Below are 15,763 nucleotides of genomic sequence, written 5' to 3'. Positions count from 1 at the left end.
TGTGATCTCTATCAAATAAATAAGTAAAATCTTAAAAAATAAATAAAATTTTAAAATCTTTAAAGAAATAATAAAATAATAATAATAATTACTATTAATCCATGAATAACACTTCTCCTCAATTATAAGTAATTGAAAATATTGATCTTAGGCCAACCTCAGATATATAGAAAAGTGAACACCAAAGTATTGTAATTTTCATATACATTCTATGACATAAATAAAAGCTTATAATCTGTTAATAATTATGAAATGAACAAGGCCTTGATGAATGAAAGTTTTCTTTCCTACTTTATCTTCACTTTTGCCTTGACATTCTTTTGATGTGTAATTTAGAAGTACCAAATACCAGCCCTCTATCCCTGTTTATTTTTCTTGGTGGTCTAAGCAAGTCCTATAGTTGTTTGTTTGAAAATAAAATCAGCTTCCCTTCCAGTTCTAATCTGTGATACTCAGTGGACCAAGAGGAGTATGAGTCTTCTTCCCTGCTGCAGAAAAGTGGTTTGCCGTTAGGTGGAGCTTTTCTCTAAAGTTGGTCCTCGAATCCAATCTCCCACCTGTGGGTGTATTCTGGAGTGAGAAGATTCTTGCTGGCAGGGCTCTCCAGGTATCCAAGTCTGCATACCCTTTCTCAGCAGAGAATTTCTAGAGCTTCCCTTTAATAGGTGGGGAAATGCAGTTTATGTCCATTTATCCCCCGGGGGATAAACGTAATTCACTATTGACTGTGTAAAGCCTGATTCCAAGCAAAATGTTGTCTTTTATCCTGGAAATGAAAGCTCCAGAAGACACCTAAAATCCAGAGAATATTTTCTAGGCTGCAAATACCAAAGGTCCCCAGTCCTCAGAAGTCAAACAATCCTGTGTTGTTATCTCGAAGACTTAGTCCTTTTGGGTATCACTGGGCTCTTCTTCAGTCTTGCCTCTCGGGGGAAAAAAAAGCAAAATAATTTTATTAAATAATTTTATTAATCAGTATTCTATTTATGATTGTATTTTTTAAAATAATTATTGGGGTGCCTGGCTGGCTCAGTGGGTAGAACATACAACTCTTGATCTTGGGGTTCTAAGTTCAAGCCCTACATTGGGTGTAGAAATTATTTAAAAATAAAATCTTTGGGGGCGCCTGGGTGGCTCAGTGGGTTAAGCCGCTGCCTTCGGCTCAGGTCATGATCTCAGGGTCCTGGGATAGAGCCCCGCATCAGGCTCTCTCTCAGCGGGGAGCCTGCTTCTCCCTCTCTCTCTATTTGCCTCTCTGCCTGCTTGTGAGCTCTCTGTCAAATAAATAAAATCTTTAAAAAAAAAAAATAAATAAATAAAAAATAAAATGAAAATAAAATCTTTGGGGCACCTGGGTGGCTCAGTGGGTTAAAGCCTCTGCCTTCGGCTCAGGTCGGCTCAGGGAGCCTGCTTCCTCCTCTCTCTCTGCCTGCCTCTCTGCCTACTTGTGATCTGTCAAATAAATAAATAAAATCTTAAAAAAAAGAAAAAAGATTCTAGCTGAAACTCCTGATGATAAACAATATATCAAAATTTTTAATCTTTATGCTTCTCAGAAAGTTTTCTGATTCAGAAAATGGCACTTTTATATAAAAGGAAACAAGAATACACACACACATATATATAACAAATTTTATATGTAAAGATGTACATAAAAATTCAGAAAACTGGATTTTTTTGGCCAGTTTTTAGAATACTCACTATTTTGGGCAGTGGGAGTTAAGTAAATGAATCTATTTTGGCACACAACTACTGTTCATATAATATCATTGAATATTTTTAAAATAGTGTTAGCTTAGGACTTCACATTAGCAATATGATAGAGTAACCATCCTAGAAAATCTTACTTGTACAGAACACCTAAATTCCTAAATATTTTTTGAGTCTTTTTAAAAATTTTATTTAGAGTGTGAGTTGGGGAGGGGCAGAAGGAGAGGGAATCTCAAGCAGACTCTGCACTGAGCGTGGAGCCCGACACAGGACTTGCTCTCATGACCCTGAGATAGTGACCTGAGCTGAAATCAACAGTCAGGAGCTTAACCCACTGAACCACCTACATGCCCTCTTTGAATCGTTTTATATGCATAAATGAACTAGTAAGGGAGCTCCTTAGAGACCAGAAATGTCCCTGACACTGATGTAATTAGGTGCTGAAGCTGTTTGATGTCCTGTGGTACTGCTGATCTGGTGTGACCTAGTCGTTTTTCCTGGATCATAAGGGGAAACCGGCAAACAAAACCTACTGCTTCCTGCGTAAATCAAGGAGTTAGATAAGCGATGCTCATGTAAAACAAGGTCCTGAAAGGAGACCCCCTCAGTAGGGGGTGATTGACAAAGAAACTTGTCTGTGTTTGCTTTGGCTCTGGGGATCTGCTCTGGCCATTAACTGCCACAAGCTGACACTTAACAGAGGTTTGAACACTTTCTAATCTGAGACTCATGGTGTTCCGAGGTCGATAAAAGCAAATGCAAAAGAAAACAACTTAAACCTGGTTCTCCAATAATTGCTGAAGATGAAGTTCCAAGGAACATAATCTCACAATTTTTTTAACATCTTTTTTTCAGTGTTCCAAGAGTCATTGTTTATGCACCACACCCAGTGCTCCATGCAATACGTGCCCTCCATAATACCAACCACCAGGCTCACCCAACCCTCTGCACCCCTCCCCTCCAAAACCCTCAATTTGTTTCTCAGAGTCCATAGTCTCATGCTTCATCTCCCCCCTCCTGTTTACTCCAATTCACTTTTCCTTTCCTTCTAATGTCCTCCATGTTGTTCCTTATGCTCCACAAATAGGTGAAACCATATAATTGATTCTCTCTGCCTGCCTTATTTCACTCAGCATAATCTCTTCCAGTCCTGTCCATCTTGATACAAAAGTTGGGTATTCATCCTTTCTGACCGAGGCATAATACTCCATTGTATACATGGACCTTATCTTCTTTACCCATTCGCCTAAGGGCATCTTGGCTCTTTCCACAGTTTGGCCATTCCTGCTTTGAACACTGGGGTACATATGGCCCTTCCTTCCACTACATCTGTATCTCTGAGGCAAATATCCAGTAGGGCAATTGCAGGGTCATAGGGTAGCTCTATTTTTATCTTTTTGAGGAATCTCCACACCATTTTCCAAAGTGGCAAAAAACACCCAAGGAAACAAGCTACTATTGAGACTTTATCTGCAGACACACAACCAGGATCTGATTTGCAAATATTTAATATATTGGGACCTATCAGATCCTGACAACAAAACATACATTTATAGAAATAAAAGGGAATTAAATGTGAGTGGGGTATAAGAAATGATAAAAATAGCTAGACAAATTTGGAGGGGAATTATAAGCTTATATAGGGGGGTACCTGAGTACTCAGTAGGTTAAAGCCTCTGCCTTCAGCTCAGGTCATGATCCCAGAGTCCTGGGATCAAGCCCCGAATCTGGCTCTCTGCTCGGCAGGGAGCCTGCTTCCTCCTCTCTGCCTGCCTCTCTGCCTACTTGTGATCTCTGTCTGTGAAATAAATAAATAAATAAAATCTTAAAAAAAAAAAAAAAAAAAGCATATATAGGGGTGCCTGGGTGGCTCAATTGATTGTGTCAGGTCATGATCCCAGAGTCCTGGGATTGAGCCCTGCTTCGGGCTCCTGGGCTCCTTGCTCAGTGGTGAGTCTGCTTTTTTTTTTTTTTTATGATTTTATTTATTTATTTATTTGAGAGAGAGAGAGAGATCACAAGTAGGCAGGGAGGCAGGCAGAGAGAGGAGGAAGCAGGCTTTCCGTGGAGCAGAGAGCCCGATGTGGGGCTTGATCCCAGGACCCTGGGATCATGACCTGAGCCAAAAGCAGAGGCTTTAACCCACTGAGCCACCCAGGTGCCCAGTGAGTCTGCTTCTTCGTCTGCCTGCTGCTCCCCGTGCTTATGCTCTTGCATGCGCTAACAAATCTTTTTTTTTTTTAAGTGCCTCATAGTCCCTGACATATGTCCCTGATTGTTAAGTGCCACATAAAGGTTGCTTTATTATCACCTAACGTTCTTTTTCCAAGACATTCCAGAGTCATCTTGTAAACACGCAGTAGTCTTGTGTTTTGGTCAGACCCAGATCTGGAGAAACGTGTCTCAAAGGTCTATCAGCTCTACAAAATGTACCCAGCATCTGATCCTTTCATACCTCCAGGCTACCACCCTGCTTCAGGTGGCCATCTTCCACAGCAAAAGCTTCCTAACAATCTTGCTTGCATCCTTATCCCTCCGCAGTCTGTCAGTAAGGGTCAGGTTCCCTCCTCTGCTCAAAACCCTCCAGTGATTTCCCATCTCAAAGAAAAGCCAAAGTCCTTACAGTGCCCTCCAAAGTCCTCCATAACCTGCCACTTGCTATCTGCTGACCATCTCCTGCCCACCCCCTGTGCCACCCACACTGGTGTTCACCAGCCATGAGCCCGTGTCCAGGCCTTTGCCCTAGTTGCCAGCTAGCACTTTTTCTCGAGGTAATTGCATTGTTCACTCCCTAGTAATCACCTCAAGCCTTTGCTCCCATACTTCCTTTTTGAAAACCATATTCAAGTGAGCTCCTGCCACCCACCAGCATACTCTGCCGTCCTTTCCCTGCTTCGTTTTTCCTTTGTAGCACTAATCACATTACCTGACCGACTGTATTTTATTTGCCTCAATAGAATGTAAGCTCCATGAGGGCAGGGATTGGTTTTGCCTGAATTGTTCTTTGCAGTATGTCCCCAGCACTACTTGGAAGCCTATACCTCCTGCTGCTCTCCACTGGTTTTGCCCCTCCCCCTCCCCTGGCAGCCATTGGTTCTCTGTATTTACAGGTCTGTTTCTGCTAGCTTTGGGGAACTGGGTGGCTTAGTTGGTTAAGCAGCTGACTTGATCTCAGCTCAGCTCCTGATCTCAGGGTCATGGGTTCAGGCCCTGCCTTGGGCTCCTTGCTGGGATGGCTTGGGATGATTAGATCAAAGGAAAGTTAAACCCAAGTCCAGTCTCAGCTTTTATTATGTGTGCAGCACAATACACCAACACTTTCTCTACCTTTACACCACCAGGAATAAGAGGGAAGAAGGAAGCATAGGTTTATCCTTTGAAGCCTCAGGGATTTTCAAGAGCATGAGGATCCCTTTAAAATACATAAATGTACAGCTTTCAAGATGAAAAAAGCTCATTTAAGCTGTGACATTTGAAGGATAATCAAGCACTAGTTTTGAATTCTGGAACCCAGCTTTTCAGCTTGAGAACATAATTACCTTGTGTGCTTGGCAGGACAATTAGTGAAACAGATCATGTACTAAATTAGAACTACCATTTGTTGGCTTTCAGGCAAGGTGGGGTCCACTAATGGGCTATTTCCATTATGTTCTATGAAAATCACTTACATGGGTCATCACTCAGTAATGGGTTTTTTTTCCAGGAGGCCAAATCAGATACTGGAAGTATAAATGTGGGAATCAGTTATTCAAACTGGAGTTACTGGTGACTGAACAGTACCCTACAACACCCATCCCTCACCTCCCTCAGTGTGTAAATGGTAGGTGGTAAATTAGAGGATTACAGGTTCCCAGGATTGGAAGGCACCTATAACTTGGGAGTCCAAGCTCCCACCCAGTGCCAGAGGCTCAAGTCACATTAGGATTTTCGTTTTTTTTAAAAATCAGCCCAGCCCTACTTTTGGGTAGCCCTTTGTTCCATAAAGCCTCGGAAGTCTTAGCCAATCTTGTCAAGCCAGCTTTAGCAACTCTAGGCACACATTGGGACTTTTCCTATAGTATTTCTAGTGGTTTTGGCCCTCCCTTCTAGCCCTCTGAGAATTATCCATAAGCGTACAAATTCTACCATTACATTATTAACATTACAGTATATTCTGACATTGCTACTTGTGTGGCCTCTGGCAACTTTAGCCTATGGTTATTTATCTGTGAAATGGAGAAAATTGCTCACTTACTGTCATGGTAAGGATTAATAACTTTGACATTCAAAAACTTTTAAGGCAGGATTGGTGTTTCAAAGTATACTAGAGCTAGCTCTTGATTTGCCATTAGTCCTCACTTAAGTTTTCAACCAGCCTCATATGAATTCACCGTAATGGCTGTCATTGAGCATAAGACCGTCATGATTGCTGCAGAATTTCCCATTGTTGGTATCTTTAGGCATTCAGGATCAATTTGAGACAGAACTAATCCCATCTGTAGTTAATTCATACCTTCCTGGGACACCTGGGTGGCTCAGTGGGTTAAGTGATCTCAGGGGGGGCTCTCTGCTTAGCAGGGAGCCTGCTTCCCGGCCCCATTTGCCCACTTGTCTGCCTACTTCTGATCTGTCAAAGACAATCTTAAATTCGTGCCTTCCTGTAGAAGGAACATTAAGAATGGATGTCAATGTGGCTGTAGTCAAGAGCTCAAAACCAAATTTTCTTACTCCGAAAGCCTCAGAACACACCATCAGACCCCAATGTTTATTTGGAGTCATACTATATCCAGATTTGCAGCATCCTCAGGCTTCTAAATAGGTGTAGTCCTAAAATAAAATTGTAATCCATCTATCATGTTGTGTCCTGCCCCCAACTTCAAGTTCTAAATGCTGAGTGGGGATTCTGATTACCTAAATCTAAGGCTTGTGTTTCCAGAAGCCAGAACAGTCTCCTTAGGGATTTAGGGAGTAACTGGGAACCCACTAGTTACCCCTATTCATTAATGACCAAAACTCCCAATTTCCATTTGCAAAATTAGCACTCCTATGAAATCTCTATTTTCTTAAGGATATTGGAATAACCCCTGCACTACTGACCTCATTCTTAAAATCTATCCTCAATTTTTAGGCTTTCTTTCAATTATGTATGGGGGTGGGGGATAATGGAGTCACTTCCTACATGTATCAACACTTCCAAGAGACCCATCACCATGGTGCTCAATAGCAAGCATTTTGTTGACAGGGTTTCATTCAGCCCTAGAAAATTTCTGCAAGACATACAGCTCATCCCGGGTCATGTCACTGTTCTAAATCAACACAAATACAGTATTCTAAACAAAAAGGCTGCAGTACATTCCTCTGCCTTTACTTTCAAACCTAAGACATCCTGTAAAATACACATGAAAGGCTCATTACTTAAACTGTCACCGAGTCTTAAACTACAAAGGTGTCCTATTTCCCTTCTTTCATCCCATTAAATTGAAATAAGCACTCTTGATCAGATGGTTTGTAAGAATTTATTGAAATTGATGATTTCTTCTATCCCATGAGCATCCATTCAGGTGCCTGCAAGGACAAAAAAGCTATTTTTAGTCACATTTCTGTGTTTCAATTATAAAGATATTTGGAGTACACAGAACATCAGATCTTTTATAATCATCAAGTGATCAGTGAGAGAGTTCAAGCTGGAGTGAGATCATCATGTATTCTGGAGTACAACAACAGTACTGTTGTTTTCAAGCCTCACCTTTTAACTGTTAAGCTGCTCTCGTAACTGGACTGCTGCTCTCATAACTGCCCTAAAAGCAACAGCTGGAAGTTAATCATGGTAAGAAACAAAAAATATTGTGATACTTGTCAATAAAGTAACCTCAGAATCAAAATGGAACGGTTTTAGGAGTGATATCATTCTATTTCATTTGGCAGAATCACTACATCACTGGTTACATTCTAACTTACCACACAGACCAGAGACCAACTTACCTTTAAATCTTCAGGTTGATAAGTCGGCCTGTTTGAATATGGAGGGGAAAAAAGGCCTTCATTTAAAATTTGTACTACTTAATTTTTCCCATTTTTAACTTTCTAAGATAAGGGCAGCAAACCCATTCCACACATTGTGACAACTGTGTAGGTGTCATACAGTGTCCAGGCCCATACATCATTAACATCCTTGAGTAAATCCTACTGTAAACTCTGGACCTTGTTGAGAACGATCTACTACAGATTAGTAATCGCAGCCAGTCTCACTCCAATGTCCAATGTTGATAGTTAAGTGTGTGAAGACAGGATACACAGAAATTCTACATTCAGTTTTGCTGGGAATACTAAAACTGCTCTGGAAATGAAGTTTATTAATTAAAAAAATAAGTTCAACTAAATAACTCATCCTGGCCTCATCTATTCAGATTTATATGCCATAAAAACTTCCTGGCAAGGTGCACCTGGGTGGCTCAGTGGGTTAAAGCCTCTGCCTTCGGCTCAGGTCATGATCCCAGGGTCCTAGGATCAAGCCCCACGTCGGGTTCTCTGCTCAGCAGGGAGCCTGCTTCCTCCTCTCTCTCTGCCTGCCTCTGTCAAATGAATAAATAAAAATCTTAAAAAAAAAACTTCCTGGCAAAAATAGATCAGACTGCATTTCTCCAGTTGTGAATCCTTAGACCTGTTTGTGTTTGAGCCGCTATAGTATCCAAACCTGAACATTTCCTGTGGTAAAAAGGTCTTAAATTTTCTTTTTCAAGGGTATGGATAGGATTTAGGATTGCTGCAGCCAGATACATCAGATAGGAGCGAAAGACAATTTTGCTCATCACTGCTAGTCTGCTGAACTATGGTTTCATCATTGTATCGGCTTTAAATTAACACTTCCCATAGAAACCAAACTTGAGATTTCTGTACCTTGGCTTAAACTCCCCGTTCCAGGCCTTGTAAGATGCCCCAACTCTTCATACCTGCAGAAATTTAGTCAAACTTAGTAATAAATAATATTAAGTAGGTTTCTGCAGTTTTCCCAGTACTGTTTCAGTTTTCAAAAATCTTCACTCTTTTTCAGAGAGATTCCCATCTGTTTTTAGTTTCAAAAATCATCACTAACAGCATCTTGCTAGTAACCAAGTAAGATCACTAGAATACATACCTTTATATAAAGTTCTTCAAACTCAGCACCTAACAAAAAAAGATACTGCTTTAGCCACATGTCACAACAGCCAAGTCCTCCTTTCAACACCAGGAAACACTTAACACAGTTAATTTGAGAAATACAGACCGGACTTCAGAGAACCAGCTGTTTTCATGTCTTCCCCTAAGCCAGCCATGATAGGGGCCTGGAAGCTAGAAAAGAAAAAAGACATCTTATTAAAATGTTAATTACCATGGAATTCTTCTCAGAGTTTTTGTACAGGGTTCTTCAGTGTTAACTTTGTCTACATGCTCATTTCAGGTCAGACATTTGATCAACATCATTTCAAAAACCCTGATGAGAACATGCTTGACATGCATTCACTAATCAGCCACAAAACTAGTTAATTTGGTAGTTAAGCATTATCCTTCAGCATTCATAGTTAAGTTTTGGACCTACTAAAATGTTAATACTTACCCCAAAATTGGTCTGTCCAGACATGTTAAAGACTCAAGTCCACCTAAGAAATAAAAATAAGTTAGCAAGATACAAAAAATGGGTTTTTTCTCTCACAAATCTAAAAATGCCTGATATCAGGTAGAGCTAATTAAGACCTTCATGTTCAGTCAGTATTTGCTTATCATCATACAGGCTGGTTTTTACAAATGACAGTGTCCTAGATAATGGTAACAGGACAGGATCTGGCCCTTTATTTAATGCACTGAAGCATTTCATGGTAGGAGTGATTTCTGTGCATCAGGCAATGCTAAAAAGCCATTAGTGGCATTCTTTGTCATGTTTGCCCAGTTACCAATGTTTAGTTCAACGTAAATTGTACTCACCCCTCCAACTTCCAGCTAATTCTGTGTAATGCCTACAGAAAAGGATAAAGTTAGTGACATTTTGCTTGTGCTGTTATACCAAACCAATTCTACTATCAACTCAGATACATCAGACAAATGGTGTCTCTCTTCATATCCAATCTGCTGAACTATGCAACCATCATAGTATCTGTTTTGCAGGTTCCACAAGCATTTAAGATACCGGAGTATAGAAGTTAACATTTGTTTAAAAAAAAAGAAAAGAAAAAATACTGAGTAAATATGGAGTATATAAAAGGTTTCTCACCTGCCTGCTCATAGCCAGGGTGTTTAACTTCAGGATCTAGGAAGAAAAAGCTTCAGGTAAACTTAGTGGCAATCTCTAAATTCTTTAAATCACCATTTTGTGTGCCTCAGTTAGTGTAAAGGTGGTAATAATTCTCGTCATTCTCACAGTCAAGAGTAGCAAATAAATGTCATCATTGTGGCACTTTCAACCTAACTTCCCCCTTGTGAGAGAATTTCAGTAACTTACCTTGCCAGCCACTTCCGCCCCTTCAGCACGAAACTACAAAACAGACGAGGAATATCCAATGAAACACACCGCGCAGCTAAGTTAATGACCAACATTCTAACTACTTAAGCCTCAGCAGAATTTTTCAGAAATCCCTTCTGTCCACTACTCTTAAACCATCACGGGCTTAACAAAACCTCCACCTCCAAGCATATCTGATTCCTACCACGGCGTTCACCCGTTTCTTACCTGTCCATCAGAAGCCATCAAAAGCCACACTGTATTCATGTCCGGCACCATTCCTAGGGAAAAGATCAGGATCTTTAAGACACCACTGTGTTCTAGTAAGTCTAAGCATGTCTTTCCTACCATCTATACCAGGTCGTTTACACCAGCCACAATTTCATGACTTTAAGGGTGCACTTCACAAGTTAGAAAGCGCACGGCACACGGTGGGGCGCCACAACGTAAGTAACAATTCACCGCGGAAGGCAGCCGATGGGCACCACGTGGACTACCCCATCCGCCGGCCTTCCTCAACATGAGGCCGGAGGCGGTCCGGGCACAGGTCATTAACAAAGGCCCACTCGGGTGACTCGGCATGCGCCGCCATCAGAGTCGTTGGCATTCATCAGCAGTCTCAGATGTCCCTACCAACGCAGACTTCATCACAGGCAGGGAACGCGAGCCCAGGGGTTTCTCGCAGTTCAGCCCCCACAACCCGAGTAGCAGTTTAGGCCGCGGCCGCACCCAAGGCGTAATCGTCTACCATCTTCATTTTGTGAACCCTGCAAAGGATCGCGACCGGCCGAGAAATACATGTACGCATAAGATGACTTGAACTGCCAAGAGCTGGAGGCCTCGAGCGAAGAAACCATTAAGCTAAAATGAGACTTACATGCAATACGCCAACTGCCAACCTCGAAAGACCGAGATGGCGTCCCGGCGCTAGTATATAAGGATGGGTTTTCATGACGTCATGACGCACCCTCCCCGCCAGCGCGGGCTTCAGCTCCTCCCCCTCCCCTCCCTCCATTTCTTGCTCCGCCTCTTGCCACACCTCCTTCCTCTTGGCCCCGCCCACCTCGCCCTGCCGGGCGGAGACACGGCCTCCCGCGTGACTCAGGGCTCCCGCCCTCCGACCGACTGAGAAGGAAGAGAGGGGAGGGGGCGCGAGGGACGGAAAGCGCTGGGGGAGGGGGAGGGGGGCGGTGTAAGGGTGAGTGATTTCCTTCCGGCACGTCGCCCGCTCCGGGGGAGGGGGTGGGGGGTTTCACTTCCGGGACGGTGTTCCGGCCCATTCCGGCCCATTTCCACCCCCGGAGGTAGGTGCTGCTCCTTGACTGGGCTCGGGCCCCGCACTCCGGTCCCGCTGCCCTGCACCGGGGCCGCCTTGTCCGGGCTCCGCCGCAGCCTGCTCCTGGGGCGCTCGGCCACTCCCCTTCACCCCACCCTCAAGGCATCGGGACCTTCCACCCCCTTGGCCCCGGGCCGGGCTGAGTTGCCGGACCCGCCCCCTTGCCGGGCCCCTCCCTCAGGACCCCGGGATGGGCGGCCCCCTCCCCCACCGCAGCCGGGACACACCCAGATACACACACCCACCTCTGGGCTGCTCCTCGCCCGCCTACGCTTACCGCCTGGACTGGGTCCCGGGGCGCCGCCCCCTTCCCGGTGCTCTGCCCTCACCTGATTGCTCGCTCCCCAGCCTCGCGCCTTGCACCCGTGTGCTCCCCGGCTTCTCGGTGACATTTCGCCCTTCTGCTAGTTCTCGCTACCCACGCTTCCTAACGCAGGCTGAAGCCCCTCAGATACCGGAGTGGCCAGCCCCATGGCGTTCCCGATTCTCCCTCTTACAGCTCTCACCCTTCCAGTGCCGACGGTAAAGACCTTACTCCAGGGGCTTCCTCCTCACTGGGGAATTGCCGGAAAGAGCAAACAAAAAAGGCGCTGGTGTAGGCTCCAAAATAAACACATCTGAATTCATGATGGCATCGACAGAGGCTCTTATTGGATTAAAAGTTTCAAAACAAACAAAAACGCTTTGGAAAAAGGTCAGATTGGCTAAAGTTGGTTCTTGAAAGCAGTGTATACACTTCCCTACTTACCGATAAGTGTGTTGTAAAGGCCGGGCTGTACTGTGAGCTTGTCAAGATAAATTCCTGAAATTTTAGATCTTAAGATAACTGTGTAATGTCTTACAAAGTTACAGATTAATGGAAACATTGGGTTGTAGTCAGTGTCTTCCTGTGGAGATTCAGACAAACTACTCTCAACCACTGAAGGCTGTTGGATGCAGTTACCGGCATAGTGTTTCAGTTCTTTTTAAAAAATCTTTTAATGTAAAAATATTGACCATACTTGGTGAATGATCTGGGGGTTTTGTTGTTGTTGTTGTTGTTGTTTTCTTTTTTAACCAGTCTTGGGGAATGAAATTTTAGAATCAGTATCATCACCACCCTGAAATTCGTAACTTTGAATTTAGGTAGAAGTAGGTTTACCTACTCATCCCTGGTTCTGAGAGTGAACTTTAAGTTCTCTGCATCTTCAGTGAGTTCTGACACAGCTGTGGCATGTTTCCTAACCTAGAGTTTGATTCAGAGCCCTAAACCCAAAGCCTTTTGGTGGGGACTCTGACTCTTAAGCTTAGAAATAGTGGCTTGCATTCGTATGGGCTATTAGCGACCTTTTAAATAATAAACCTAACTCTCGAAGTGTGTAATAAAGTATTTAAAACAAGAGGGAGGGCGCCTGGGTGGCTCAGTGGGTTAAGCCGCTGCCTTCGGCTCAGGTCATGATCTCAGGGTCCTGGGATCGAGTCCTGCATCGGGCTCTCTGCTCAGCAGGGAGCCCGCTTCCTCCTCTCTCTCTCTGCCTGCCTCTCTGCCTACTTGTAATCTCTCTCTGTCAAATAAATAAATAAATCTTTAAAAAAATAATAAAAATAAAAAAAATAAATAAAACAAGAGGGATACCTAATCAACTCATTTGTGTTTAATTACATTTATTCAAAGAGCTTACTATTTTCTCCTCCAAAGAAACGTCGCAGGATTTTATATTCAGTGTGCAAATACTTTATGATCAAAGAACAACAACAACAACAAAAAAACTGTCACAACTGCATTTGCTCCTTCTGTTCTGTTGAACTTATGATGTTGCAGAGGTTATTAGTAAGGGACGTGTGGAAATAGCTCAAGTTTATAGAAGTCTAGTGATCCCATTTTGGTTTTAAGGGTATTTGAAAAACCTATTTGTTCTTTTCCATGTTTAAACGTAAGGAAATTTCTCTCTTTTTACTGGGAGATTTTGAAATTTTACCCACAACTAGTTTTAAATAGATTTGAATTGGAAAGCCTGAGAGGAGTGAAATGCTAACTACTGATGATTATGGTTTCCTCTTTCAGCAGGGTTGAATGCCTGCCTACACCCTCAGGCACGACCATGGAGAAAGGTGGGAACATACAACTGGAGATCCCTGACTTCAGCAACTCTGTCCTGAGCCATCTAAACCAGCTGCGCATGCAGGGACGCCTCTGTGATATTGTGGTCAACGTGCAAGGACAAGCTTTTCGGGCTCACAAAGTGGTCCTGGCTGCCAGCTCACCCTATTTCCGGGATCACATGTCCTTGAATGAGATGAGTACTGTCTCCATTTCAGTCATCAAGAACCCCACTGTTTTTGAACAGCTCCTCTCTTTCTGTTACACGGGGCGTATATGCCTGCAACTGGCAGATATCATCAGCTACCTGACGGCTGCCAGTTTTCTGCAGATGCAGCATATTATCGACAAATGTACACAGATCCTGGAGGGTATTCATTTCAAAATTAACGTGGCGGAAGTTGAAGCCGAGTTAAGTCAAACGAGGACAAAGCATCCAGAAAGACCTCCAGAATCGCACAGGGTCACACCAAATCTAAACCGTTCCCTTAGCCCTCGGCATAACACCTCAAAGGGAAACCGGCGAGGTCAGGTAAGCGCTGTGTTGGATATCAGGGAGCTCAGTCCTCCCGAGGAGTCCACCAGCCCCCAGATAATTGAACAGAGCTCTGATGTCGAGAGCCGGGAGCCCATTCTTCGAATCAACCGAGCAGGACAGTGGTACGTGGAGACAGGAGTAGCAGACCGAGGGGCCCGCAGTGATGATGAAGTCAGGGTCCTTGGAGCCGTACACATCAAAACTGAGAATCTGGAGGAGTGGCTCGGGCCTGAGAATCAGCCTTCCGGAGAAGATGGGAGTAGTGCAGAGGAAGTCACAGCCATGGTGATTGACACCACAGGCCACGGTTCTGTGGGACAGGAAAATTACCCTTTAGCATCTTCAGGAGCCAAGGTGGCTCGGCCAACAAGCAGTGAAATTGACAGGTAAGGCTTGTTTTCCTTGTTCATCTAACCTCTGTTGAGCAGACAGCTGAAGCAGGCCCTCTGTGTGGTGCAGAGTGCATCTTCCTTACTTGATGTTGTTAGCCAAGACAAGCTGATATTGGGGAAACTGGAGGCGTGCCAAAAGATTTGCATTCTTATTTTTTTAAAGCAGGAAGCTCCTAGTCGTGAAGTATTCACAGTGTTGTGGGAACTATGGTAAAGTTAGACACTTCTATGAATCAGGATAGCAGCTGCAGCCACACTAGGATCAGTAATTGCCAGGGCCTCCTTGGATTTCCAGGCCGGGAGCTGATCATCAGCTGGGAGCCTGGCATCTTTGCCTTTCCGTAGTCTGTTATCACACAGGTAGGTGGCCTCGGGGACTTTTACTTTCCTTTGTAGCAGTGTTTACTTTTCTTTGCCTCCACCCACCAGATTAGAGGAAGCATGGTGCCAGCGCACATTGTTCTTTTTAGTGTAATCTCAGTAATTCCAAAGAAACTTTTTTGGATGTTTTTCCCTTTTTTTTTTTTTTTTCATTTGCCGTTTGATAATATCTTCCCAGTTTTTTTTTTTTTTTAATTGATGACTGCTGGCACCACAAGCCTGAGAGTCTCTATTTTCCACCAGTGCTACAAATGCCCTATGCCTCACTTTTCTTTATCTAATATATTGCAGATGTTAGAACATTTTTTTTTTTTTTTGGTGGAAGTAGCAATAATTCTAATCTAAGTAAACTGAAAGACAGTCTCAGGTGAAAGAAAGAAATATTACCAACTTAGATTGGTAACATTTATTTTTTTCCACTCTTGAAAATAAACAAGGGGCACCTGGGTGGCTCAGTGGGTTAAAGCCTCTGCCTTCAGCTCAGGTCACGATCTCAGGGTCCTGGGACCAAGCCCGCATCAGGCTCTCTGCCTTCTCTCTGCCTGTCTTTCTGCCTACTTGTGATCTCTGTCTGTCAAATAAATAAATAAAATCTTTAAAAAAAGAAAAAATAAACTAAAATTGACTGCATGAATAGTGAAAACTAAAGAAACTATTACTTTGGTTCCCACCTGGTCTTGAAAGCGACATGGGTGTCAGAGAAATTCAGAGAGCATATCCCGTCTCCACTATAGGTGGTCTCTTCTTGCGTCCTTCAAAGTTAAAATCTCCTTGTGCACAATACTTATTGCCCCCTGTGTTAGCACTGTGTCCAGTGTCAAAACTGTATCAGAAGTAATAGCTTTGGGTGCAGAGATTTTTAATCTCCATGGTC

At 43.4% G+C, this 15,763-nt stretch overlaps 1 protein-coding gene and 1 long non-coding RNA gene across 17 annotated transcripts in view; one reads left to right on the top strand and one right to left on the bottom strand.

The window, feature by feature from the left end:
* Positions 1 to 7,191: 7,191 nt before the first annotated feature.
* On the bottom strand, positions 7,192 to 12,047 carry LOC309850480. Of its 6 annotated transcripts, XR_014304257.1 has the most exons (12): positions 11,040 to 11,136; positions 10,391 to 10,443; positions 10,163 to 10,195; positions 9,935 to 9,970; positions 9,649 to 9,680; positions 9,284 to 9,326; positions 8,954 to 9,018; positions 8,825 to 8,853; positions 8,587 to 8,639; positions 7,672 to 7,699; positions 7,436 to 7,487; positions 7,192 to 7,254 (listed from the first exon to the last, which is right to left on the bottom strand). It is a non-coding gene; the product is annotated as an uncharacterized lncRNA (long non-coding RNA). The 6 variants fall into 6 exon arrangements; XR_014304252.1 differs by lacking the exon at positions 11,040 to 11,136 and adding an exon at positions 11,828 to 12,047 and having other exon boundaries at positions 7,672 to 8,639; XR_014304253.1 differs by having other exon boundaries at positions 7,672 to 8,639; positions 11,040 to 11,142.
* Positions 11,392 to 15,763, top strand: part of ZBTB37 (zinc finger and BTB domain containing 37) — a 27,297-nt gene continuing 22,925 nt past the window's right edge. For 2 of the 11 annotated variants that reach the window (XR_014304249.1, XM_082704433.1), the window contains exons 1-3: positions 11,441 to 11,466; positions 11,998 to 12,192; positions 13,546 to 14,502. Coding sequence is in view for 7 of the 11 variants with exons in the window: in XM_082704433.1 (XP_082560559.1) it covers positions 13,580 to 14,502 (923 nt within the window). In the remaining 4 variants the exon portion in view is untranslated. Of the gene's footprint in view, positions 11,467 to 11,960; positions 12,193 to 13,542; positions 14,503 to 15,763 lie in introns of those variants that run through there. The other 9 variants (XR_014304250.1, XM_082704430.1, XM_082704431.1 and 6 more) reach the window with 7 other exon arrangements.

Source organism: Mustela nivalis (assembly GCF_964662115.1).
Source record: "Mustela nivalis genome assembly, chromosome: 16".
NCBI lineage: Eukaryota > Metazoa > Chordata > Mammalia > Carnivora > Mustelidae > Mustela > Mustela nivalis.
This window is presented reverse-complemented; position numbering and strand designations above follow the sequence as displayed.